General features: G+C 42.5%; 3 protein-coding genes and 1 long non-coding RNA gene across 11 annotated transcripts; 2 read left to right on the top strand and 2 right to left on the bottom strand.

Moving 5' to 3' along the window:
* On the top strand, window positions 1-5,964 carry CPT2 (carnitine palmitoyltransferase 2). The gene is made up of 5 exons (XM_064719390.1): window positions 1-178; window positions 981-1,061; window positions 1,169-1,275; window positions 2,857-4,161; window positions 4,997-5,964. The coding sequence occupies exons 1-5, from the start codon at window positions 57-59 to the stop codon at window positions 5,326-5,328; spliced, it is 1,947 nt and encodes a 648-aa protein (XP_064575460.1). The 5' UTR covers window positions 1-56; the 3' UTR covers window positions 5,329-5,964.
* Window positions 5,965-6,822: 858 nt separating this feature from the next.
* CZIB (CXXC motif containing zinc binding protein) lies at window positions 6,823-12,929 on the bottom strand. 8 transcript variants are annotated; one of them, XM_064719392.1, is made up of 8 exons: window positions 12,707-12,929; window positions 12,509-12,582; window positions 12,371-12,427; window positions 11,550-11,631; window positions 11,048-11,079; window positions 10,547-10,624; window positions 8,107-8,172; window positions 6,823-7,364 (listed from the first exon to the last, which is right to left on the bottom strand). In XM_064719392.1, the coding sequence occupies exons 1-8, from the start codon at window positions 12,912-12,914 to the stop codon at window positions 7,287-7,289; spliced, it is 675 nt and encodes a 224-aa protein (XP_064575462.1). In that variant the 5' UTR covers window positions 12,915-12,929; the 3' UTR covers window positions 6,823-7,286. The 8 variants fall into 8 exon arrangements, with proteins under 8 accessions (XP_064575462.1, XP_064575465.1, XP_064575469.1 ...); XM_064719395.1 differs by having other exon boundaries at window positions 12,499-12,582; window positions 12,707-12,862; XM_064719399.1 differs by having other exon boundaries at window positions 12,499-12,582; window positions 12,703-12,763.
* A 601-nt stretch (window positions 12,930-13,530) lies between these two features.
* On the bottom strand, window positions 13,531-15,356 carry MAGOH (mago homolog, exon junction complex subunit). The gene is made up of 5 exons (XM_064719400.1): window positions 15,198-15,356; window positions 15,022-15,080; window positions 14,795-14,905; window positions 14,425-14,507; window positions 13,531-13,817 (listed from the first exon to the last, which is right to left on the bottom strand). The coding sequence occupies exons 1-5, from the start codon at window positions 15,283-15,285 to the stop codon at window positions 13,718-13,720; spliced, it is 441 nt and encodes a 146-aa protein (XP_064575470.1). The 5' UTR covers window positions 15,286-15,356; the 3' UTR covers window positions 13,531-13,717.
* Window positions 15,357-16,176: 820 nt separating this feature from the next.
* LOC135450844 (uncharacterized) lies at window positions 16,177-21,648 on the top strand. The gene is made up of 3 exons (XR_010441166.1): window positions 16,177-16,267; window positions 21,166-21,226; window positions 21,531-21,648. It is a non-coding gene; the product is annotated as an uncharacterized LOC135450844 (long non-coding RNA).
* Window positions 21,649-25,781: the final 4,133 nt, after the last annotated feature.

The raw sequence follows: 25,781 nt of genomic DNA on the forward strand, positions 1-25,781 counted from the left end.
GGCGGGGCTCCGGGAGGAGCGGGCGAGGCCGGGGTCGGCGCGAGCCTGACACCATCATGGCGGCGCGGCAGCTGCTGAGGGCGGCTCCGGGGCGGCGCGGCTACAGCGGCGCGGGCGCCGCCGAGTTCCTGCACCGCAGCATCGTGCCCACCATGCACTACCAGAAGAGCCTGCCCAGGTACGGCGGGGCCGCCGCTCCGGGGGGACGCGGGCAGGGCGCGGCGGCGGCGGCGGCCCCGGGTGTCCGCTGTGAGGAGAGGGCAGAGGGAACGTCCGCCCCGGGCGCCGCGGTGCGCGGCTCGCTCGGTGCGCGCTGTCTGCAGCGGAGCCGGTTCGGCTTTCCAGGTGTCAGTGTAGCGGGTTTGCCTTTCCAAGTGTCAGTGTAAGCCTGCTACTGAAACTGTCCCTTGGTGCCCAAACCCCGTGAGTGTAACGGGAGTGTGCTACAGGAAACAAAACTCAGGCTCAGAGGAAGTTGACAAAGATACCGAATAGAAAATTTGTGAGAAAGAGATGTCCAGCACCCAGCTGTGAGGGGATGGGGGGCCGAACAGGGCTGGCAGCCGAACCATTCCTTCTACAGAGCTGCCTCTCCTAGCAGCGGTTCCTGACACTATTTCCTGTGAGGGATTAGCTCCATCACTGCAGTACCTTTGTAAAAAGACAGTCAGTTTGGTTTTCTGCCTTATTTCCCAAGAGCATTATGGTGTGCTGACTCGTGTCCATACAGTTCCTTGCTTCTCTTACTCCACAAGAAACTTATGAGGCATTTGAATAATGTGCATAAGTATTACCCAAATTTATATATGATATAGTATATACAGTATAGTGTGTGTATACATATCTGTATGTATAGTATATATAATAGTATAAGGAAGGATATGGAAGAAAGGAGGCAAAGAGAGATGACTGTGTGAGAAACAGGCTTCATTCATACCCTTGCTCATCAAGTGCACATCTCTGTGTTCCACTTCCTGCAGACTGCCAGTTCCCAAGCTAGAAGATACAATTAAGAGATACCTGAATGCCCAGAAACCACTTTTAAATGATGATCAGTTCAGGTATGGACAAACACACATTGCAGTGTCATGTTCTGCTTCAAAACCAAGTGTTAACATAAGAAATGGGACTTGTGACAACATTTTTACTCTTTTCTTGGTTGTTGTAGGAAAACTGAAGAACTTGCTCATGCCTTTGAAAAGGGGATTGGAAGAGAGCTGCATGAGCAACTGGTTGCTCAAGACAATCAGAACAAGCATACAAGTTACATCACAGGTTTGTTGGCCTCCTGTGTGTAGGACAAGTCTGTAGGTCGTCATACTTCATAATTGCTCATGATACCATAGGCATTATAGGCTGAAACTTGGAATAACCTGCTCTGAACACCCTCTGGGGCTGTATTTGAGCAATTTCAGAGGCTGGTAGAAAGAAGAATGCTCATTATCTAATGTCATCTATTCTGCTAGAATTCTGGGTAGATAGATACTGGAACAATGGTATTTTTTCATGAGTTTATGGGGTTTAGGTTAAAGAGGAGCTTATCTAGCACTTCCCTTAAGGAAACTGAAACAATCATTTCCAAATAATACCATGTTATTTAGCAAGAAAAGTAAACTTGGAGGTAGGGGAGGGATCACAAAGTATAACTAAGTTTGGGAGGCAGAAGTGATCAGTAGTTGGGACTTAAAAGCCCTTAAAACTACAAAACTATGTTGTTTTAAAGAGCCAAAGAAAAGGAGTGACAGAAATAGGAAAATGAGAATAAATAGAAACAAATCAAGAGAGGGAGAGCATGTGCATAGATTTTTCTTATTTTTGATTATTCCTCTTTAGTATTACTTCCACATACAAGTGTCTGCTCATGAAAGTATTGGATAGCAGCAGAGATGGAAATAGTCAACTTCTACTTGAAGTTTCCATGTTGCCCTGTGAATGCACTTCTGTCCTTGCTGTCTGTTCAGACTGCCTGTTAAGGTGTTAGCTGCCACACAGTCCATAGAGAATACCAGATTATTATAGAGAATACCAGATTATTTGACAAAAACTGCTCTTTGGTTTGTTGTATTTTCCTTTCCATTCACTTTGAACAACGTCTTGGGTTTTAAGTGGTGGCTTTATGTTGTTCATTAGTGCTAACCAGTATGATGCTTTTTGTCTATGAATGGTGGAGTGTCTGTATTGTTTTTTGTTCAGTTATTTTTCTTCTTTATGCCTCATAAAAGACCTGTTCCACTTGAAATTGGTTTCTGAAAGAATGTAGAGTTGTTTCCACCCTGGACCTTCAAGTCTGGGGTTAAAAGGCTACGTGTTGATGACAGATGTGGTTTTAAAACTGTAGATGAGTGTTACTTACCTGTGAGAACTTGTAATTAAAGCTGTAATTAGCCTCTGGAACTACCCATTGCCTTCTTACAATCCAGGTAGAAGGTTCAGCCTTCTAACCTCAGCAAGATGCACTCAGTGATAGAGAGTTGCAGAAATTAATAGTGTAAGAGTAGGTAAAGGCATGAACCACTCCAAATGTAGGCGTGTACCAAAACAGAGCTGGGGAGCTGCACTCTATGTCCTGGCAGTTAAGGTTTATCTTTGAGTCATAAAGAAAACAGGGAGTTGGCCCTTGTTGCTCATGACATGGACACCCTTGACATGGATTATTCCAAACCCTGTATTTTTATGATTAGCCAACACTGTCCTTCTTCATAATGGGGGTTTGGAGAAGCCTTGGGTGAATTATTTCATATGTATGTCTTGCTTAGTGTGTGTGATTCATGATTACTGTTGGACTACATGACCTTCTTGTGTGACTCAGGAAGCTGCTTTTATGTTCTGACCTCTTTCTCAACTCTCAATTTTCAGGTCCCTGGTTTGACATGTACCTAAAAGCACGTGAGCCTCTTCTTTTGAATTTTAATCCATTTATGTCTTTTAAACCTGATCCGAAACCAGAGTACAACGATCAGCTCATACGAGCTACGAACATGACTGTTTCTGCCATACGTTTTATGAAGACTTTCAGGGCTGGTTACCTTGAACCAGAGGTTTTTCACCTCAATCCAGAAAAAAGTGACACTAAGCTCTTTAAAAAAATTATCAGATTTGTGCCTTCTTCAATTTCTTGGTTTGGTGCCTACATGGTTAATGCTTACCCCCTAGATATGTCTCAGTACTTCAGGCTTTTCAATTCTACACGGATTCCTAAGCTCAGCAAAGATGAGCTTTATACAGATGAAAAGGCAAAACACTTATTAGTGTTGAGAAATGGAAATTTTTATGTGTTTGATGTTATTGATAGAGATGGAAACATGCTGAGACCCTCAGAAATACAAGCACACCTGAAATACATCCTTAGTGACAACAGCCCGGCCCCGGCCTTCCCTCTTGGCTACCTCACCAGTGAAAACCGAAATACATGGGCAGCGCTGAGGAAGAATCTACTGGACAATGGCAATGCAGAAGCTCTTCAAAAAGTAGACTCTGCCATGTTTTGTTTAACTTTAGATGATTTTCCCATTAAAGACTTAGTGCACTTGTCCCACACTATGTTGCACGGAGATGGTGCAAACCGCTGGTATGACAAATCCTTTAGTCTTATCATAGCTAAGGATGGCACTGCAGGAATTAATTTTGAGCATTCCTGGGGAGATGGTGTGGCTGTGCTCAGGTTCCAGAATGAGATTTTTAAAGATAGCACCACGACACCAGCCATCAGCCCCCAGTCCCAGCCTGCTTCAGTTGACTCTTCCAGAGCAGTGCAGAAACTTGACTTTAAGCTGAACGATGCCTTAAAAGCAGGGATTACCAAAGCCAAAGAGACATTTGATGCCACTGTAAAATCACTGTCTCTTAACATGATTCAGTTCCAAGAAGGGGGCAAGGAGCTTCTGAAGCAGAAGAAGGTGAGCCCGGATGCTGTGGTTCAGCTGGCCTTCCAGATGGCTTTCCTGCGCCAGTACGACCAGACTGTGGCCACGTACGAGTCCTGCAGCACTGCGGCGTTCAAGCACGGCCGCACAGAAACCATCCGGCCGGCCTCTGTGCACACCAAGAAATGCTCTGAAGCCTTTGTCAAGGGACTCTCCAATCACAGCACTGGGGAGCTGCAGGATCTGATAATGGAGTGCTCCAAGTACCACGGCCGTTTGACAAAGGAGGCTGCTATGGGTAAGTGGGAATGCATCCAACATCCTCCTTTTGCACTAAAGTGTCTGTAAGGTTGCTGTAAGTATTTACAACTCAGTATTTTAATGCTGATGGATGTCTAATGTAAACTTGACAAAAGCAGTAGCAGAAGGCTCATTCTCACTCATTTCTTGATAGAGAGGAGTGCCTCTGTGCTTCCCACAGCACCTTTCATGTGTTGAGAATTTTTTATACTTTAGTTTTTTCCTTAGAGCAGTTGGACTATTTGAAGATTCACTTAGTGTATGTTGAACAAGAACTCTGGCTTAAGTCTGAGGAGCTACTGTCTTATCTCTGCAGGGGAATAAGGCTTTAACAATTTCCAAATCAAACTCATCTTTTGGTCATGCTACTCCTGGCATTTTTGTAAATGCTTTCTTTTGAACTGTCCTTCCCAGAAGCATTAAAATTGATAGCAGTAAAACTGACTGTTGGTTATGATCCCATAGAGTCTAAAATTTGCCTTGTTTTGTTGGTGCAAGATGCTCTTTCTCTTTAGATTAGTAAATTTTAGGGAATGCTTTTTCTTAGCCATTAAACAACTTGGCTATGTTCAGGTAAATAGTTAATCAAAGAATGTGATGTATTATTAAAATAGTCTTTAACACTCACTTTTGTGTACTCTCCTGCTCCTGTTGAGCCTTTCAGTAAAACAAGCAGGCCCTGTTCTCCTAGGACGTGGGCATGAAAAGTCTGAAAAATTTTTTCTCTAAGTACAAAAATAATCTCCAGTTCTACAGAGCTCTTTTGTGGCTGAGGTGAGTTTGCTTCCCACAGGAGTCAGGCACCTCTCTCACAGCTGTTTTCCCTTGTGCAGGCCAGGGCTTTGACCGGCACCTGTTCAGCCTGCGCTACCTGGCCTCGTCCAAGGGGCTGCCGCTGCCCGAGTTCTATCAGGACCAGGCCTACGCCCGCCTCAACCACAACATCATTTCCACCAGCACCTTGGTGAGCCCGGCTGTGCAGATGGGAGGCTTTGGCCCCGTGGTGGCTGATGGCTTTGGAGTAGGGTATCAGGTACAAGATGACTGGATAGGTTGTAATGTTTCCTCTTACCCGGCTAGGAATGGTAAAGAGTACCTTCAGTGTATACACAAGTCACTAGAAGATATCTTTAATGTTTTGAAGGGCAAGAAAATTCGTAGTTAGACATAAAGACATTGGAACACTTTACAGTTGCAGAACAAAATGCAGATTATGTCTAATTGACATACTAATTAATGTTCAGCATGGATGAGACTGCCCAGCCTAACTGGGTTCATCTATCATCGCTGAACTTGAATACTGTTAAATTCAGTAGGAAGTGTCTATCCATTTCAAAGAAATCAATTACAGACACTGAATGCATTTCAGGAAAGACAGACATGAACTACATCAAATTAAGTAACAGTTCCATGTGTTCTTCAAACACATAATCTAAAATAAGCATTTTTATTGAGTTAATGAACTTGGAATACCTGTGTTCCATGAATGTTTGGACAGACTACACTACTGTGATACCGCTCTAGAACTGTTTGGTTTTAAGAAAATACATGCAATAATTTTAAACATGGAAGAGGGGTTCCATTTGCACTCTTGCAGTAAGCTTGCTTACTAACTTATCTCTTTAAACTTGAATTTATATCAGAACTGATTGTGCCTCAACTGCTTGAAGCCTTTTCACTATAACAGCTTTTAGAGACACAAAAAATGAAATGGGAGGCCTTAAGAAACCTGCAGTCACCAAATGGGTTGTTAAACTGACTGGAAAAGATTGTATTTTAATAAAGCTGTCTGTTAGTAACCACAGAGTTCTTTTATTGCCATATCTAAATCACACAGCTTGGACAGACCCTTTATCAATAGCTCACATTTCTTACAAAGGTTGGAAAGAAAACTGCTGCAAGCATTCTGCACTCTGGTATGTAGATCTTGAATTCCTGCCTTTTACCCCCTTGATTTCCACTCTTTTTCTTCTGGGAGGCCAAGTCTTTCTGTGGAGCTGAATTGCACAGTGGTGGTGGCTTCTGTCACCTGTGTAAATGCAGCTCCTGTCCCACTGGCACGGACAACCAAATGTATCAGCAGAGCAGGAAAGTCTGAGCACATTGGTTGGATGTGACAGGTCAGGTTCAGAGGCTCAGAAACGACTTCCCTTTGCTCTTCCTTTGGGTATCTCAGCTTCCAGGTTCTCCCAGGGTCTTTTTCATTTAGCACAGTAAGTGTAAGCAATACCCTGTCCTGGAAGTATGAAATAAAAATGTAATGTAGCAGGAAACAATAATCAGACCAAAAGTCTGAAAAAAATCCGCTAAAGATTGGCTGGGCTTTTTTTTCCCCCTTTTTTGGGTTTGTTTGGTGGGTTTTTTTGTTTTGAAACATGAGACCAGCTGGCAGGATTGTGAATGCACTCGCCAAGGAGTACAAAGTCTGTCTTCACCTAAAAATCAGGTTTACTTAATGACATACTTGGAAAGATAACTTGCTTTTCAGAGGACTGTAACTGTGTAAATGTCAGCAGCAGTCAGGCTTAGTAAGTGTTCTCAGGAAACTCACCTCAGTCTTTACCAAGAGGGGCAGAAAGCTGCTTAAAGGTGTAGCTGTTCCCTTGAAGAGTTACCACTGCCTTTACTAGTGCTTGCAGCCATTTCCTCACGACAGGAGTGCTGAGTGGGAAGACTTTATTTGCTTATGTTATGTTAAACAATCAAATGTTGGTACTTCCTGGTGACCAGCTCCTAAAACCTTTAAGGCTGTAAGTTGTGTAAGCAGTTACTCAATGCATTAGCTAAGCTACAGCCCACCACAACCATGTAACTCCCAAACCCCACAGCCTTTAGGCCATGGCACAGTTCAGTCAATATGTGCTATTTTCAGTTTGTACTGAGGCCATCTCCAAGTGCTCCATGGGAAATATTTTATTAGGGCATGGAAAGTACAACTCAGCGATGTCGGTCAAAGGTTGAACTCAGTCTTGGAGATCATTTCCAACCTAAATGATTCTGTCACCTTAGGTTTCCATTTCTGAAGTGCAGCCATGTGAAAAAGTAACTCCAAGGAAGATGCATATCTGATGTTTACAGCTCCTCCATCAATAACTCTGTCATAATTTGTCACAGGTATGAACTTCAGCATTTTACAAATTTATGGGTAACTTCATAGATTCCAACAGATTCCTTTGTTTTTTCATCATAGTCATTCCAATCCTGTAGGAAATAAGATTTCACAGTGTTAGTAACAAAAGACAGAATGCACAGACTGGAATTCAAACTGGAACTAAACGTTACTCAAAGTTTGGGTCTTAGATATGTGTAGGAAGTTAAATTTTAACAGGTCAGAGTAGCAAGCTCAGTAACCTGAAATTAAATGAGCTTCAGTCTCAGTGTTTATATATATATATATATATATATATATATATATATTTCTTCTGTAGTCCCCAGCCTGTAGTGGACAAGCAGCAGCCATGGCAGGTGAAAGGATTATCTATCATTTACAATACCCTAGTCAGGTGGGTAAGCAGACAAGCAGATCCCTGCCAAGTAGGATACCAGGGAACAGATGTGACCTTGAGATTCCTGCTCACACCCAAGAAGATTTGCAAGGTGCCATTATCCTGAGCTATGAAGGACAGTGTCTGTATTACTTTTCAACCTCTCTGTGCACAGGACAATGGGCAGGGATCTTCCTAGACAGCCATTTAGTATTCCAGGTTCTTGGTTTCTGGAATTCTTGAGTGACTTAAATCTTTGTCAGCTGCTAAGTTAACAAATCCATACTTCTAAAAGGACACTCTTAGTAATGCTAGTTGTTCATACTTTATTCAGTTTCTCTCTCCTTCTGTGGCCTTCCTGTGGCTGCAGGAAGAGTAAAACCAGTTTGGGGTGTGTATTTCAGAGTAGTGATGTGGGGAGGGCAAGCTAGGTAAGTAGTGAAACCAAGACAACATACCTTTTCTAACAAGTTGATGTCATTGAAAGGTGTGCCAGATTCTGCGCCCTCAGCAGCAAACCCTGCCTGCAAACACATGGGCAGAAAGTTTTTAAATTACATTGTACTGACAAAATAATAAATATGAACATTGAAACATCTAAAGAAAGTAGCTCAGCAGAAAAATGTATTGTATTTCTTTTAAATTAGGCAGAAAGAATGGGCAAGCTCTGTATCACTGCTCCAGTGATCTGGGCAAGCTCTTTCCTAGTTAGGGGTCAGTATAAGGTTGGGACCCTGCTTGTGCATTGGGAAAATTCAATCCAAGGAACCAGAGTAAAATAAGGGAACACTGCTCCTCTATTTTTCCCAGCAAGAAAAGTATTTCCAACTATTCTAGATAAGAAAGCTTAGTTCCTAAGTTTATGTAGCAGCATCCAATTACAATTAATAGCTTTGTGTTCAGAATCCACACAGGCAAAACAGCTTCATAATACATTGCAAGGAAAGTAATTGAAAATGTGGAAAAAAGTGAATAGTTCTGGCTTGAATACTGGAATCCAAGACACTCCAGAGAAGGAGCAGCTTGTATTGGATTTAGGCACACAAGTGACAAGCAAGCTTTATGTGTAAGGAGGATCAGCTGGCTGAGTGAACAGATTAGCATCCCAAACAAGCATTTCACAGGGGACAGTTCTTCCCTGCCACCACTGCTGCTGTTTTTAAAGAGTGGAGAAAGGACAGCTCTAGGAAGGTGCTCTGGTTTATCTCCCATAGGAACAGCTCTCTCACCTGAGGGTTCACAGGTACCAAGCTGTACAGTAAGATTTACTAATTTTAAAAGTACATTTAAAAAATCCCAGCCACTTCTCTAGCATGCAGGAAGGTTTCTTACACTGTCAGTTCTAACTATAGAATTTTATTAACAAGTGGCTGAAAATCAAAGGTAGCTTCTTCCTGGTTTTCTGCAAGGGACCTAAATTAAGGTTTATATCAAAGAAACAAAGGATACTTTCTCCTCTCTAACACTCAAATGTTTTGTGGTGGTAGTTGCGTTTGTTGGGTTTTTGATAACTACTATAATTTAAATAAGACATACAAGCATTAAGCCACTTTAAATTGACTCCAGGTGTGGTTGTATTATGTGTACCAAAAGTACAGAGAAAATACAGTGATTATATGGCCACATGTCATGTTTAGTGCTAATCAAAAGTGAGATCTAGAGTTGTGCAGAAGCCAGGCTGGCTTGGATCATGCCAATATAAAGCAGTTGACAAAATTGTTTGGAACTGCAGAAGTCACTTGAGCAACAGGAAACTCTCATTTACTGATTTGGGCATCCAGAAATTCACTGAAATACCTCTTCAGGGATTCAAGTGCACCAAACTCAGAATATGAAATTAAAACTTTTGTTACAGCTGTGAAGTCTTTATTCTGTAAATAAAATTGACAGCTAGGATGCAGAGCTATAAACATCTCCTACAATTTGTAGGCTTCATCTAGATTTTTTTTCAAGTACAAATTCCTAAGCCTGGTTGCAAAGCTTTCAAGCAGGAATAAACTAAAAACCATTCTGGAATGAAGGAATAACCATTCCTCAAAAAGATGGACTTCACTTAAATAAAGACTTCCCCCAGCACACTGCAGCAGGGTTTCTATTTATATCAAATTCTTTGTAGGATCAGCTTTTTTGGGCTGTTTCTTAGCACAGCATCCCAGTCTGAGAGAAGGATAAGACAGATTTATATTTGTCAGTCTATTTACACCTAATCGGACTGGAATAATGGGTTAAAAATAGCAGGGAGTTAAGTGGCATAGAGCATGACCATGCACAAGAGATGAGTCATTGCAGACTGGCCCTGAAGAATCCTTTAACTCTGAGCCTTGAGGTGTGCTCTGCACAGCCTGGAACTGCCCGTGATCTTCAAGCTTGGTCTGCTCAAGCTGCAAATGGAAAAATGCCAGTGTTCATCTCCTGTGGCTCTGGTGATGCCAACCCCAAAGAAAATCTGTTTGTATTTTAGACAACACACACTGAGGTGTGTTCATAACCTGAGCTTGAGGAGCTCTGTAACACAACAAGGGGCAAGTGGTGCTCTGTGTAATGCTGCACTTTGCCTTTGGGAATGACTCTTTTGCAATGAGCTGAGCAGTGAAGACCTCTCAGATGAATTCAGATTAACACTGAGTCACCTGTGAGACAGTTTGAGTACGACTCCAAGCTGTGCTTAGCTTTAGATTTTACTGGCACAGAGAATGCCAGTTGTTTGTGTTAGCTCTTGGCAAGTGTTTGGTTTGGTTTTTTTCTTGAGTCAAATGAAAAACTCAAAACAAGGAACTGTGGAAGGATGGGAATCTGGAAAGGTCCAAGATGTTCCAGAACCATTTCAAACAGTGTGTACTTTACCACTCTAGAAGAAATGCTTTTAAAGACAGAAACAAATCACAAAGAAGAACTCACCTGTGGTTGAAAGTCAACTGGTTCCAGACCTCGGCACTCAAACTCCACAATGGTTTTGAATTTCTCACTGTCTTCAGCCTGTGATTGAGTCAGAAAACCATCAGTTTCCATCTAATAGAGACAGTGACAAGCATTAGTCTAGGAATGGATTGCTTTAAAGGCAGCATTGTCATCTCTGATGCCCCAAGTGACAGCAAAATCCTAGGGCTCGTTTCACAGGTGGTCCCTAACTAGAATTTCTTTATCTGCCATGAGGAAGACTTTGAAAGGAAGCCTAGAAGGGCATTATATAATCACCTCTGATTTGGGTGATATAGTTCTGTGCTGGCTTTTGAAATGTATCAGATTATTCTACCCTTGAGACTGCACAAGAGTCTACAAGACAATTTCTGTCCAAGGACAAGACCAGCTTTTTGTGCTCTTGAAAAAGGGTGATAAAGCAAAACTCAAAATACTGTTAATGCTTGTTTATCTTTCACATAGAAGAGGAAACAAACTTACATTGTATGGCTTGATTGTCTGACTTAAAATATCTAAAAAAAAAAAAGTATACAAGTGAGTGGCACTATGTCTTCAGTTTCATTCAGCACAAACCAAGCACCAGGATCTTCTTTCAAAGCAATTTCCTTCTACAAAGCAAAAGAAACACAAGAAATGCAAGGTTTTCCTGCAGCTGGTCTTCAAAAGGCAGAATTCAATTTTTCTCCCTTCTCCTGAGAAGTTTACACTGCACCATTTTTCTGTTCCAATGCCACAAAGATTTGCATGCTTTTGTAAAATAACAATACAGATGAGTTTTGTCCATGCAGAAGGCTGAACTCACCAGGAGGCCTTGCTGTCTCCCTGAACGAGATGTCCAGAAAGTGCCTGCTGGGAACTCAAGCACCAGTGCACAAGGGCAGAAATCCCCGGTGCAAGCTCTTTACAAACAGTGTCAAGCAGAAATGGGGACTAAAAGAGAAACTGTGAATGGATGCTGCCCGGTCAGTGTCGCTGCACGTACCGATGGAGTTCTCCCTGGAGCACAGCTTGCACTTCTGCACCATGGTGGCGCTTCCTCGGCCGCCCTTCAGGGGAGCACTGTCCTAAAATCCATGACAAGAGAGACTTTTTATCCACTTCAGCTGAGCCACTGCAAAGGTAAGGTAGTTTTTACAACAACCCTTTTAGCTTTTTAAAAATACTGCAACAAGGCAGCGTTTTTCTTAACTACAGAGATTAATAATTCAACAATTTGAGATTATCAAAATATAATTCTATTCTAGACTTTAAATAGGGAATAATAGATATTTGTGTCTTATCCGTACAGGCATGCTCTACTAATTCTTCAAAGTACAGTCTTACCATTCAGCTATATGCAATGAAAAGGGACGATTATTGCTAAGAACAGACAAGTATCCCTGACAAATTTTATCCTGCCTTTTCAGCTTCCAAATTAGCTGATTTAGCATGCTTAAATCATATTGATTTACCTAACCTTCTCCAAATGGATTCCATCAGCATCAGAGAAACAGGCTACAGAGAAATATGTATTCACAGAATAGAATACAGAATAGAGTACATTTACAGATATTTTACATCTGTTTTTAAAACAGATCTAATACTTTGTTAGCAACGGTCACCATTCAAATGGCACGTGTCAATTAACAGTCTCCAAATATTAATTTTAATATGGAACATGACAATTTTCTAAATGCATATAGCTAATAAAAACGATCTCAGCTGGAGGGTAAGCTGTCACATCCTTGATGCGGATACGTGTGTAAGAGGCAGGTTTGTGTTTGCATTTTTGCTCGGAGGTAGGTTACGGGGGGGCGCACGCACCATCAGCCGCAGGTACTGCCACTTTTCGGAGACTTCACCGCAGTTCCCACATTTCAGCTGGAGAACACAAATCGGAAGTTTGAAAGCTGTCAATAATCAGGGATACGCTCCCGACCCCGGCCCCGCACCTTGAGGTACCATCGGAAGTCCTCGCCCTCGGCCCGCAGCCGGGTGATGTTCTCCAGCGTGGCGCGGAGCTGCAGCCCGATCCTCTGCAAGGCAAGCGGCGGAGCGGCGTCAGCCCCGGCCGGCCCGGCTCCCCCTACCGCCAGGGCCCGCGGGGCTCCGGCCAAGGCTCCCCCTGTCCCCACGGCCCCGGCCAAGGCTCTCACCTACCCCCATGGCCGCACGGATTCCCTGCTCTTCCCTGCTCCCGCAGCCGTGCCCTCAGCCAAGATGGCGCCTCCACGCTCCCTGCCGGGCTGGGCCGGCGCGAAGCCGCCTCTGCCCTCAGCCAAGATGGCGGCCGCCACCGGGCCGCGCGCGGGGAGTGGGAGGTGCCTGTGGGGAGGGGAGGAAAAGCGGGAGAGACAGTTTTCAACATTACACATCAATGAATCCCTTTTTTTTTGTTTGGTTTTTTTTTGTGTTTTTTTTTTTTTTTTTTTTTTGTTTTGTTTTGCAGCGTCTTCTTTCAGACCAGACATGTTAAGAGAAAGCAAAAGTGCGGTTTGGCAGCACTGCCATGGGGTCCGCCCTCAGGGCCTGTGGGGGACCCCTCAAAGTCTTTTAACGAATGCTGCACAACAGATGAGCTAGCCTAGAACTAAACTAAATACATTCTAGGTTGCTTTTCTGCTTCTCTGAAGCTGAACGGGACAGTCAGTGAAGTTCCTGGATGGCTCCTCAGTCCCCTGTTTGTCTCTGCCCTGGAGGCAAGCGGGTAACCCCGGGCTGGGATGAAAGTGATGTGTGTCTGCTATAACCATTTGCCTGTGCAGTCCGATGTTGTTCTTGGCTGGCCAACAAAATACCCAGCTCAGGATGGTAAGAAAAGTTTGCCTTGACAACTGGCAAAAGTTTTGTTTCACAGAGCCAGGCTTCATTCATTTTTCCACTGCTGTGTAGAGAAGTGCAGTGTGTGGGTGGTACAAGTGAAGTGACACACTCTGAATGCACCGTTATAAAAGAAGTATTAGAAGTCAGTCTCTCACCACAGCTTAAAAATTAAAAACACAAATCTTACCCATTTATTGAGTCACTGACAGTTTGTAACAACAACAAAATAACAATCAAAAAAATAATCTAAAGTACAAAAAAATTTCAGAAATAATGATGAACTGGAACAGGATCTTCCTTTCCCATCCTTACTGCTGACACTGCAATACAAACTTCAGTTTGTGTGACTTAAATTGGCTTAATCTTGAAGTGGAGTCCAATAAGACTGAAGACAAGACATTTAAGGTCCTGGACCAGGTAGTAGAATACTCTCAAGCCTTCTGGATCTCTGCAGTTCACAAAAGAAGGAAGAAAGAGTGAAAAAAATTAAAAGATTAAAAAAAATTTAAACTGATGCTCTTAAAGAACAGGTTAGAGAACTAATGTATTAAAAAAACCTAAAGCCTATAGGGGGACTTTTTGGATGTCATCTTAAATTTGTTTAATTCTACACACATTGATTAAATATTCTGTACTCCAACTGTGAACACTTAAAGTTTTTACAAAATATACATTTTTATCATGAAAACAAGTATCAACAGCACTTAGGATTTTACCCTCCCCTTCCCCAAAACTGTCAGTCTTTTCAGCTTAGGTGAAATACAGATATCTTGATTCTCCCTAAGAAATTGGCACAATGGCAGCTCAGACTCTGTATGTCTGCAGCAGGGTTCTCCTACAGCAGGGTCTCCTCTTTGAGTTTGAGAACACAGCCTGTAACACCACAGCTTAAAGGCATTCGGTACATAGTGCTGCAAGACAGAGCACTGGTGCCCCCAGGAGCTGATTCACACTTTGAAACGATATAAAACACATGTACCAAATAATCAGGAAGTTCTAATACAGATTTATAAATAGAAACAAGGGCAGCATAAAAAAAAAAGCAGAGTACGTACTTGGACTGATTTACATCAATGAGGGAGCCGATTTTTGACGTGGTAAAGGAGATGTGTTCATCACCAATTACTATCTCAAGTTCCTGAAAAATAAAAGGTTATAGGAACTTACTGCTTCATGGTACCAGTTACAGAAATACTTCCGTACTGTGATGATTTTTATTACAAATTTTTATTACAAAGATATCAAATGCAGCAGGTCTGTGGATCATATTAGTTCCACAACTACACTGCCATTGAGGTACCACTCAGGTTTTGTTTCCCTTTCAGCTGGAAAAAATACTGGCTTGAAGAAAAAGTTTAGTTATGCTTCCAAGGAGCTAACATATGAAAATTAAAGAGCAATTAGAAGAGACACTATGCACCGTACCTGTCTGCCCACTCTGTCAGGAGGAGGCCACAGAGCATCATCTTCTTTTGTGATTTCACTGTCGTCGATTATTCTCTTCAGCTCTTCCATCACACTTTTGTGCACATAAGCCTGGATACAACATTCCGGCAGAGAAATGAATACAGCGCCCCGGCAACGCCATCCAACCCTAACCCTGCCCACAGTGCCTTTCGCTGGCACAACCGCCTCAGCCGCGCTGCCCTCACCTCCTTTCGGATCATCACATCGTTCTTGTAGTTGCTGTTGTTGGCGTAGCGCAGCTTTCCTGCGGGGAGAGGCTGAGCATTAACCCTCGCACTAACCCACGCAGGGGACCCGCGGCCCCGCAGCCCGCCCTCAGAGAGCGCGGCCCGCCTCCCCCGGCCCCCGGCCCCGCTCTCACCGTCGGGCCGGAACTCGAACTCGAGGAACTCGTGTCCGAATTTCCCCTTGTGCCCCACATAGTAGCGGAGGTAGAAATCACTCGCCATGGCCTCTCTTCAGAGGATCTGCGTCATCAAAGGGAAGCGGAGCGGCGCCAACGCTCTGACACTCGGCACCCTTCCCACAGCGGCCGCGGCCGCCCCCTGGCGGGCCGGGGGTGAGGCGGCTCCGTGAGTGGGAGCGCGGGCCCGTTCCCTCAGCGGGGCTTCACCGGCACGGAGCCGGCACCGAGCGAGACACAGCATAGTCCAGCCGGGACACGGCTCAATCCGGCCGGGACACGGCCTAAAGCCACTGGGGAGATCCCACAGCGACACGAGACGGCGTCAGGTGAGGCGTCGCCGCACCTCTGCTGATCCCAGGGCAGTCCCAGCGCTCGGTGGCCCCGTGAGGGGAGCAGTTATTCACTTGTTACTCATAAGATAGCGTTCTAGTGATACTTAGTCATACCAATGAAGGAGATGATGTGTAAGTGGCCATTTGTGTGTGATGAGCACTGATGGTTGCATTCAGTGCTGTTACAAGAACTTGAGTCACACTTGGTTATGTGCACTCCTTCCAAGTTAGAAGGGGCCCAACCAAAACCATCCAATTTATATTTTGATTAAGCGGCTAAACAAGGAACCGAACTCTCGAGCTTAGCGTTATTGGCCCCATTTGCTACCCACTGAGCTATTCATAGAGGAGGTGATAGAGGTTCACCATTTGTGCTGATCCCAGAGCTGGTGATGAGTTAATCCCAGAGGCATTTCCTGTTGTCTTTTCTGCACAGAAGAAACAAACACTGTGCATTTATGATTTTAAGGACAATGAACTACAAGGGGCCAAGTTTCTGTCTGCTGAAGCAGTTTGGTGCCTCAGCGGGGCTGGTGTGCTGAGATCCCTCACCACAGGTGGCCTGAGGTTTGAGAGTAAAGGCACTGGGGGTAAATCCTGCCCTTTTCTGCTTTGGGAACTGCTGAAAGGAGATAGCCAGAGACACATCCTTTTGTAAAATACTCCCTTCTGCAAGGAAAATTCAGAAACACGGTATCTCTTGTGCTCATCACTAGATGGGATGTTTTTTATTGAGGACACAGAATGGGGGAGGGTGGTTTGCACTGTGGTGGTGTTGGAAGTGGGTTTGCACTGATGAGCATGATTTCATTTAGATGGTGCTGCCTCACATCCCTTTGCAGGGCTAATGGAGTTCTCTCTGCTTTCCTTAGAGTTATAGCAGCTTTAAATCAGGCAATATTTACTCTTATTCATTGTTTTCACAGCTTTATGCTTGAGTACTCTCAGTTGCGTTCTGCATTCTTTAGGAATGTCTATTCTATAAAATGTCTAAAAGTTGTCTCTTCAGTAGAAGAGTCCTACTGATACAGAAATAGCCAACATGTTGCTTTATAACATCTGCAGGTACTGCAAAGAAATTAAAACATAACCTTAAAAATGTAACATTTGTATTTATACCAGACTGAAGGATTTTTGGCAGAATTATTACCCTTATTTTGTGAACTTGGTTGTCCAATCTAAAGGTAATACCATGTACTGTCTGGTTTGTCCCCAAGTTCAGAAGTTTGGTTTTGTTTGGTTTGGAGATTTTTTGTGAGAGAATTACTCCACTGTTATTGTCTAAATTGTTTATAAGCCTTTTCAGGAATATCAGTGCTTAATGTAAATTTATTTAAATTACTGTGTTGGAAGGAAGAGCAAACTGGCATAGGAGTTATCCCAAGAACCTGCATTTTAATTCCTTCTGGAGGTGTCAACTGTCTTTGAATTCTCTCTATTAATTCTATCATTTTATGATAAGTGCATACTATATATAGATGAGATAAAAATGTTTTTTTTTTTTTTTGCTGTTTGATGGCCATACAATGGGTAAAGAATTGCTGCCAGTGTTGTTTGGGTTATCTTGACACATTCACAATCCCAAACATGCTCTGCTTGAATGCTTTGGCTTAAGTGTGTGTTTGTGAAAGGCAAAATGTGTGTGCTGTAGTTCTTCTCATTCTGCTTAAAAGCATGTGTAAACAGTGGTTGTTCTGCCTCTGAAGAAAATATCTCTATAAACACACATTTTTAGCATTGCTTTACATATGATAGAAGGACTGTAATGTAACAATGTGCATATGGAATCTTAATACTGGTACTGGTTTATAATGGGTTTGGGTTAGGGGGTATTTTTTGTTTGGTTTCGAAGAAGAGCAAAATTTACATGATTTTCTCCTCTGACCAATGGGAGTGGGTATCTGTGGGACTTGGAAAAATGGGAGGAATCAGATAAACATGCTCTGAAAATTTCTATTTATTTGGTGTTTTTTCTCATGTCAATAAAAGAGCAGATGGCTTGAATGAATCAATCTACTTTGGATCCATAATTTAACTTGGTTTTAAGATTGCAAGGTTTGTGATTGTTTCTTGAAATAGTTGTATTTCTGCTATTTTATTCTCTTCACTAGAAATGTTGAACACTTTGGAGAACTGGGTGACAGAATTTTTTCACAGATTGCAAATAAATCAGGTTGTTTTCTGATACTTTCCATGTGTGTAACTTGTGAAACCATGTTCCAAACACAGAGAATTTTATGCAATTCTTTTTCCTTGTGTCTGCAGAGGCTTTAATTCTTACTGATTCCCCTATCAAAGAAATTACTTTGGCCGAGGAAAGTTATGACAATATAAGCTCTGAAAGTTAAAGGATCCCTAAAATATGTGTTCCATAGCATTTAACGTGCTCCATGGTGTGGAGCTTGACTTTGCACATAGATCCTTGTTATGCCTGTGTTATTCCTTACTTGCTGTGAAGAGAATTTTGTCCTGGTTTTGAAGGATGTGAATTCCTGTGCCTCTGCATTGTGTGGGAGATAATGAGGATGAAAATCCAGCTGAGTCAGCAGTGTGGTGTTGTGCCTGCTGACACAAACTGGGGGTGCTGTGTTAACCCTGCTTTGCACTGTAATGCACGATTTACCAGAGTTTGCACTTTGAAATTGCAATGTGGAGAAGTTTCATGGACTCAGTTACAGATACACCTCTGTGAGAAGGAGCATTTGTTGTTTTGGTGCCAAGTAAAACAACGTTATTGCTGTGAGGGGAGGCTGTGCTGCTGTGGCTGCTCATTGACTGCAGGGCTCTGCTCACAAGGCAGCTCTCACTGGGCACACTTAGCAAACAGAAATGGGCTCTATTGACTTCTGTGTTAGAGGGGCCAAATCCTCAGCCTAGCATGGACTCCTGGGTGTAAATGAGGGTCTGAAAAGGAGAAAGACTTGTGGGAATTAATTGAAAGCAGGACTGGAAGGGTCTGTCAGTGTTGCTGTGTTCAACCATGCCCTCAGACAGGATCAGCTCTCCCATGGCAATATTTGTGTGAGTTTTAAGGAAAGTAAAGTTTGAGTTGAGTTGAGTTTTAAGTTTGAGGTTTTTTGGGTTTGATTGATTTGGATTTTCTGCTTTCTCTACAGATCGTTTTTGTGTCAAATGCAAGTTTATAATGTGATTGACTTTCTCATTTAAAAAGTCAGCCCCATCTGAGCCTGCTGGGTTTGGCAGGGCTGGAAGTTGGGTGTGTGAGAGCTGAGAGGGTATCTGGGCTCCAGTTCTGGTGAATCCAGCTCTTTAGAGCTTATTGCCACAAATAACTCAGGAAAACAAATATGACCTATTTCAATGGTTTCTTTGTTTTTCAGGGTAGGACTGTGTGTTGGACTTACGTAAAGTAGGATCTGCTCTTATTTAAAAATAGTTGTGTGTTAATTTTCACTTCAAGATTTTACAGAGATAGTTATGAGGGCTGACATAAGAGAGCTTGTCTCCAGTGGAATCTGCACATTTAGACTGAATGAATTGTCCAAAAGCTACATAAGAAAGAGGGATTTGATTATTTGATGTCACTGCATGTTTCAGGCTCTTCGTTTTAACATTAGCCAGGAGCTGTATTCCAGTCATGTATTTGTGTGTAAACTGATTTTATTTAAACAAATCTGCCAAACTCTTTAAAGGTTTCCCTGGTGGCAGGGAGTGAGCACAGGTATTTATTCAGCCTTCAGCCCATGACCTTCCTGTCGAGGTGGGTTATGTCTCTATAAATGTGGGAATAAACAAAGGAGTGTTGGACATTTTCCCTCCTTGATTGGAATGAAATCCTGGTTGTGCTGAGGTGCTTGAGATGATACTTCAGACAAGGGCTACAAAGAAACTTCTCTTTGCTTCCATGTGGCCTTGCTTTACCTTCAATAAACACTGTTCTATGGTTTTTTTTTCTTTTATTTGAAATGCTTTACCAAGTTTGCTTGTTTGTTTGTTTTTTTAAATCCAAGCTCTGACAGAACCTTCTGACACAGCAGAATTTCACAGCTTTACAGAGGTGAGAGACCTGGGGCAGTGCTTTTATAACAGAAACTGTTAGATTTTACCTTTAGGCCTGTGTATGCTACTCTAAGTGGGCCTCATGTTCTCTGCTACACTTTGACAAAAGTTAAATGGAATTTTATTTATTTCTAACATTTTTACCTGTGTACTTTTTAATTGGTTTTGCATTTTCTTCAGGCTTGTCGTCATCTCTAACACACAAGTTTTTCCAATGTATTTAATTCCAATATTTGTGTTTTTTTCTTTTCCCTTAGTCTATGAAGAAAGAAACTTTTGTAGTAAGTGAGGAAATCCAAGCATCAGGCTTCATTGGCAAAAAAGGGAAACACCTGAGGCACATCTGCCTTCCCACAGAGAACTTCCAGCCCTGCTTGTCCCCTGCATGCATCAGACTCTCCAATCTTTAGTGATTTGAAAACTTTGTTAAGAAAATAACATTGCTTTCCTTTTACATAAATAATTGTGCCTTTGAGCAGGCTTTGATCTGGTGGGTGCAGGAGTCCCATCCATTTCCTGTGCAATCCTTATTTTTAAAACCTTGTAAATTGTGAGGGATGCCAAGTGAGAAGCAAACCCTCAGCTTTCAGGAGAGCCCTTGCAGCCAGACTTGATGCACAGGTGATGTGCTGAATTCATTCAGGGTTGCCATGGCAACCCCCCCTTTTTTTTCTTTATCCAGGGCAAGATTGTCTTATCAGTAAATGCACCTTCCACAGAACCCCATGGCTTTTGTTCAGGGGTCTCACAGCTTTAGAAGCAAGAGATGGGCAGGCCCTGAAAACAACATCATCACTGATCCTCACTGCTCACTGATGCTCTTTATTCCTCAGCTCTGAGTGTAGCAGCATTTCGTCTCTCCACCTCTTCTCTGGGGATTTTGGCAGAAATCTGTCCCTTCCATACTGCATGAGGCCAGATCATCTCAGATTCTGGGCTTCCAGCATTGTTATTTTACAGCCAGGAGACACAATTCTCAGTCTTGATGTTCTCCTGTCCTTTTCCCCTGATCTCAGAGAGTTCTTGGTCATCTTTTTCAAGATTCTGTTTTGCTGTGCATAATAAAAAAACCTCAAAAATCCTGCCCTAGGAGCCCTCAGGTTGGTTCTGTTCCATGTTCAAATCACTGGCAGTTTTTTTGTGATTTAAAAGTAAAAAAATAAGGGAATAGAGCCAACCAAGATGAAAAGGATGATACTGGCTGAAATACACTAATCTCCTTCCAGAAGCCAGGGAGTTATTTCTCAAAATAAAGTGATTTATCTCTCTCAAGGAATTATTCCTGATTTTCAGTCAGTCAGGATTACTCTGAGTCCATCCTGTCAAACCACAGGGATGGTGCACAAGCAGTTCCTTATTGACAGCACTTTAACATGGACTGGTGGATGCCAGCTTCAGGAATTAATGTATATACTTTTATATATTTCTACATAGGAAAATGCACCTGCATATGTTTTTTATCTGTGTTAAATAAAAGGCCTTGCCCACAGATGGCTCTTGGGATTAAAAGGATTGGAAATAAGAACACATTTCTGTTTTCAATTAATAAACCTGTTTTGCCATTATCCCAGGCAGCAGCATCCATCTGTTGAACATTACTTGGGCATTGCTTCCACAAGAGAAATATTACAGGTAAAATTATGTTTAGGCTGTCATTACATTAATTATGTAATTACCATTCATTTACATTATGTTCTTATTTCATGGTGTTTCTAAAACAGTTTGTGTAGAGAATCCAGTAAATTATCAAGAACTCATCACAGAAAAGGTTAATTTCAGATAATGTATTTTGTGCTTCTGATTCTTTGAGAACAGCATACAAAATTATGTGAGTGTTCTGTCTATAACCTTGGTGTTGATATACTGGATAAAATACTCCATGAACATATATCAGTGTTAATATGGGTGGTCCTGAGCTGATGCTTGTGTGCTGCAGGATGCTGTGGAGACACAGGGCTGGCTGGGATGGATTCCAAATTGCAGCCCAAAAATCCACTCCTGTTCCAGCCCCTGCCTGTGGGGTCTGTGCCCCTCATTGTCACAGATCTCTGATGGTGCCCACACAATCTGCTCCTCTGTTGGGGCGGGGAAGATGTGCTCAGTTTCCTCTCTGTGGTGGCACAAACCTCTGATTTTGGAAAAAAAGAACTGAAATCACTTAAATCATCCAGTCACTTTGCATCCTGCAGTGGAATAAGAAAGGTCAGGCAATAACTTTTGTTCAAAAAGAAGTCTTCAGGAGATGGATGGGGTTTATTTAATAGTAAAGGTCATGGATTTTGTTCTTTTATTCTCTCATAAATTGATTTTGTAAAGTTGAAGTTGGTTTATCAGCATTTGTGTTCTATTGCTTTGTTATTTCAGTACTGGAGAAAAGGTCATCTTCTTGCTGGTGTCTGGTATTCCATGGTCCATTAAAACTGCATTATTTCTGCTGAAGCTGGATTTCTTTTCTTGCATTTTTTCTCTCTATTTCCCCACAACTTCACTGTCCCAGGTGAACTCAGCTGCAGCTGGGCTGTTTGTCCTGCAGTCTGTGTATCCAAGGTGCCTGCATAGGATTGGATCTGTCTTATTTGGGTTATAGAATGACAATTAATGACTTGGCTGTGCTAGCCTGATAAGCAATTTAGGTTCATATAGGTTTTTTTTAGGTTTTGTTCACTATTCAAGAGCTTGAAGAGATACCCCCTCAAGTATTTTTTGTAGGGGAGTGAATTGCATTCTGTCCCAAAATGAAGTGTCAGTAGAAGGCAGTGACTGAGTTTTTTGCACAGAGGAAGAAAGAAAAGTGAAAATATTTAAAAATATGGAAGTCTGGTGAGAAATTGCTAAGGAAATTGTATTTTCTGTACAGCCAGCTCATCACTGACTTGTTTGCCTTACTTCAGTTCTACTCCAGCAGTCTTTGAGATGGCCAGAGAAGAGCTAAAAAAAAAAAATTACTTCAATGTGCTCATCAAATCAGAGGTGTTAAGCCAAATGAGTGTCAGTGGGGAAAGGCTTAATTTTAGGGTAGTGCTAAAAAGGAAAGTAATCACCTTTGTCTTGCTGTGTTGTCACAGCACTGTAAAGAAGGGGTGGTGGAGTTGCCTTTTTATCAGAAATTACCATGCAGTTCTTTGCTCCTCTTGTTGAATGTGTGAATGCCAGCACAGTAATTACATGTGAACACAATTTTCAAACTGCCAAATATTTTTGCTTTATACTCAATGCTGGTACTAATGATCAGGTGCCAAAGGCTGACATGAATTAATGTCTGAAAAGTTATCCTCTGTGGTTTTTCTTTCTTGTCAGCAGCACCTGTGTGCTTGCACTTGGAGGTTAAAATTCCTCCTTAGAGGATTATCAAATCTTCTGAATAAATCTCAGCTGGGGCCATCACCCTCCCACAGTTCCATCCCAGCTGCCCTTTGTTTCTTTCTCATTGCCCTTGCTCTCAGATCATTCCCATTTCATGTTCCTTCCTTATCAGTTCATCTCACCCTCTCTGGAAGAAAACTTCACACTTTGATCAGCATTTACTTTTTAAAAATGCTGCTGGAGAAGAGGAGATTCTGGAGGGCTGCTGCTGCAGAGGTGAGGTAAGGAGGCAAAACTGGTATTGCATAAAACAGTGTCACCCAGCAAAGTTACTTCTTGATTTGGAAAAGATGGATTCCCTGTAGCCCCAGAAAACAAGAAGTACTCTCTAGAGTCTCAAAAATGCAGTAGTTAATGCTTCATGAATATAATTTCACATCTTGTTGGAGATTCATTGGGTCTGATGACATAAATATTCTGATAGCACTGTGTTGATTTTTCTCAAATGAGGGAATGGTAATCAAAATAATGTATGGCTGTGGACTCCTGATCTGCAGAGCACCTGAAGGTTATTCCTCTTTGGCCTTGTTCCTGTGATGAAGGTGGAGTGTGCTCTGAAAGGGAGACATGAAATCAAACTCACCGTGTTCTGGAGCCCTTGTAGCACTAACAGCTACTGACACTACCAATTATGTTCTCTTCATTAGGATTTTTGCCTTCAAGTGACTCATTTATGTTAAAGGCTGCTGTGTGCCTGCTCATTAGGAGGTGCTGCTCCAGTCCTTGGGATTAACCTGAACCCTTTGCAGCCTGCCTGGGTAGGTCACACAGATGGCACACAGGTCCCTGAGGGAAGAGAGAGAGAATTCTGCATCACAATAATATATAAGTACAAATGCTGAGTTGTGTTTGTGTTTTGGCCAAGGTGTGAGCAGGTGTTTGAAGTTGTGCTGTTTGTGCTCCCCCAGAAAGCTCCACTTTGCTCCCCTGGCCCATCCCTGCCCTGTGCAGTTCTGGGGGGTGGATTTGCCAAACACCCCCTGCTCTGGAAGGTGAGAACTCCCAAGAGGAAGCTGCTTCTATGTCTCCATGGAAGCCACTGGATTATTGGGTCAGAGATCTGCACACATTGGTGGTACCTGCAGTGCTCTGCTGGGCAGTCACATCTGGAGCCTGGTCAGTGCAGAGCTGCTCTGTGTGGTCACTGCAGGGACAGGGACTTTGTAAGCACAGTGCTGTGCACAAGACTCACTAAATTCATTACAGCTAGTTTGGTGGGTTTGTCCATTGTTCTTTGGGATGACCAGGCTCATCTGCAGGGCCTGAAGCAGTGTGGGAGTGGTAAAACCCTCGCTGCTTTGGAAGGGGTACATTTTGACTACATTTGAGAAGCATTTCAGGTGCACATGGAGGAGCTGGGTTTCACTTTCCTGAAAAGCAAGGCAACACAACACCTGGCTTGGCTCAGCAGGGGAGGTGCAGCTCCAGTTCTGCTGGGTTTTCCTGAGCAGTTTGTCCCATATATCCTGTTGCTATGGGAAACCATAACTGTAGCTAATTCCTGGCATGGTGTAGCTGAAAGTCCAGAGTAATGTGTTACAAACAACACATCATCATCATATGGTCCTGTCACAGCTTCTCAATTAATTTATCTAGGTCTGCAGATGGCTCATGTCTTTGGTTGTGTATAAATCAGGCTTGGGGTGCATCCCTAGCTGTGTAGATTTGTATTCCATAGAGTCTATTCTAGGCCAGTGATCATACTTTGAATATCACATGTTCCCAGTTTAATCATTTTGGTGCCATATTCATGGAATCATAGCATGGTTTGGGTTGGAAAGGACCTTTAAGATCATCCAGTTCCAACCTCCTGCCATGGGCAGGGATGCCTTCCACTAGAGCAGGATATTCCAGCTTGGCCTTGAACACTTCCAGGGATGGAGAAGCTGCAACCTCTCTATGCAGCAAATATTGTAGCTCTGTGAGCTTCTGTAAACTGATAACATGACTGAAGAAAACACCAAAATGTTCTGTATTTGGTGGTTGTGCATGTCACTTGTAATGATTAAAGCATCACTGCTTATTGATATCCTGAGCAGAGCCACAGCCAGGGCAAGGGAACAACTGTAACTAATCCCTGGGGATTGTGAGCCAGGCCCTTGGTTTTGTCTCTTAGTGTGCAGGAGAGAAACTAGGTTTCTATGATTAGAGTCTGTATGGATAGTTCTTAAATCACCTTTAAAAAAAGAAAAACGGAAGACACAAGGAGAGATGTAATTTGGAGAGTTCATGCCTCACCATGCTGGGATGGAGCTCATGTCAACTGAACTCCATGAGGGAAAAAAAGATTTTAATTTGGCTTTTCCTGCAAAGACCTCTATAGCCAGAGATTCTCTTAACCTCACCTGCTCCTCTACAGGCTGCCAGCCACTGATGTGATTGAGAAAGTTTTTATTATTCATGACTTTTATTGCCACTGATGCCTTTAGTATCAAAGAAATATGAAGTCAGTTCATGAGGTAAGGCTTTTGAATGGGACACCCATTTCAGATATTGCTAAAAATAATGCCAATTTCCAATAATTTTGAGTCAGCTTTTCATTGCAGGAAGTGTAGAAGTCAGCTTTAGCCTTTGTAAGAAAATTTCTGTCAATGAAGCTTAGACCTAAATATTACCTTCCAAGTATTGTTTATCTTCTAAGCATCATTTCAAGGTGCTCTCTTTGCTTAGAACTTATTTAGGTCTGTTCCTTATTAGTAAAATATGTAGATTCAGGGATTTTTCTTGAATGTTTGGTAGTAAGGCTTTCCATAATCTTTTATGTGTAATGGCTTGAATGAAAGTAATGTATGTGCTTTTAGCTGAGCCCCAGTGGGGAAATGTA

This window comes from Zonotrichia leucophrys, chromosome 8 (genome assembly GCF_028769735.1).
Source record: "Zonotrichia leucophrys gambelii isolate GWCS_2022_RI chromosome 8, RI_Zleu_2.0, whole genome shotgun sequence".
NCBI lineage: Eukaryota > Metazoa > Chordata > Aves > Passeriformes > Passerellidae > Zonotrichia > Zonotrichia leucophrys.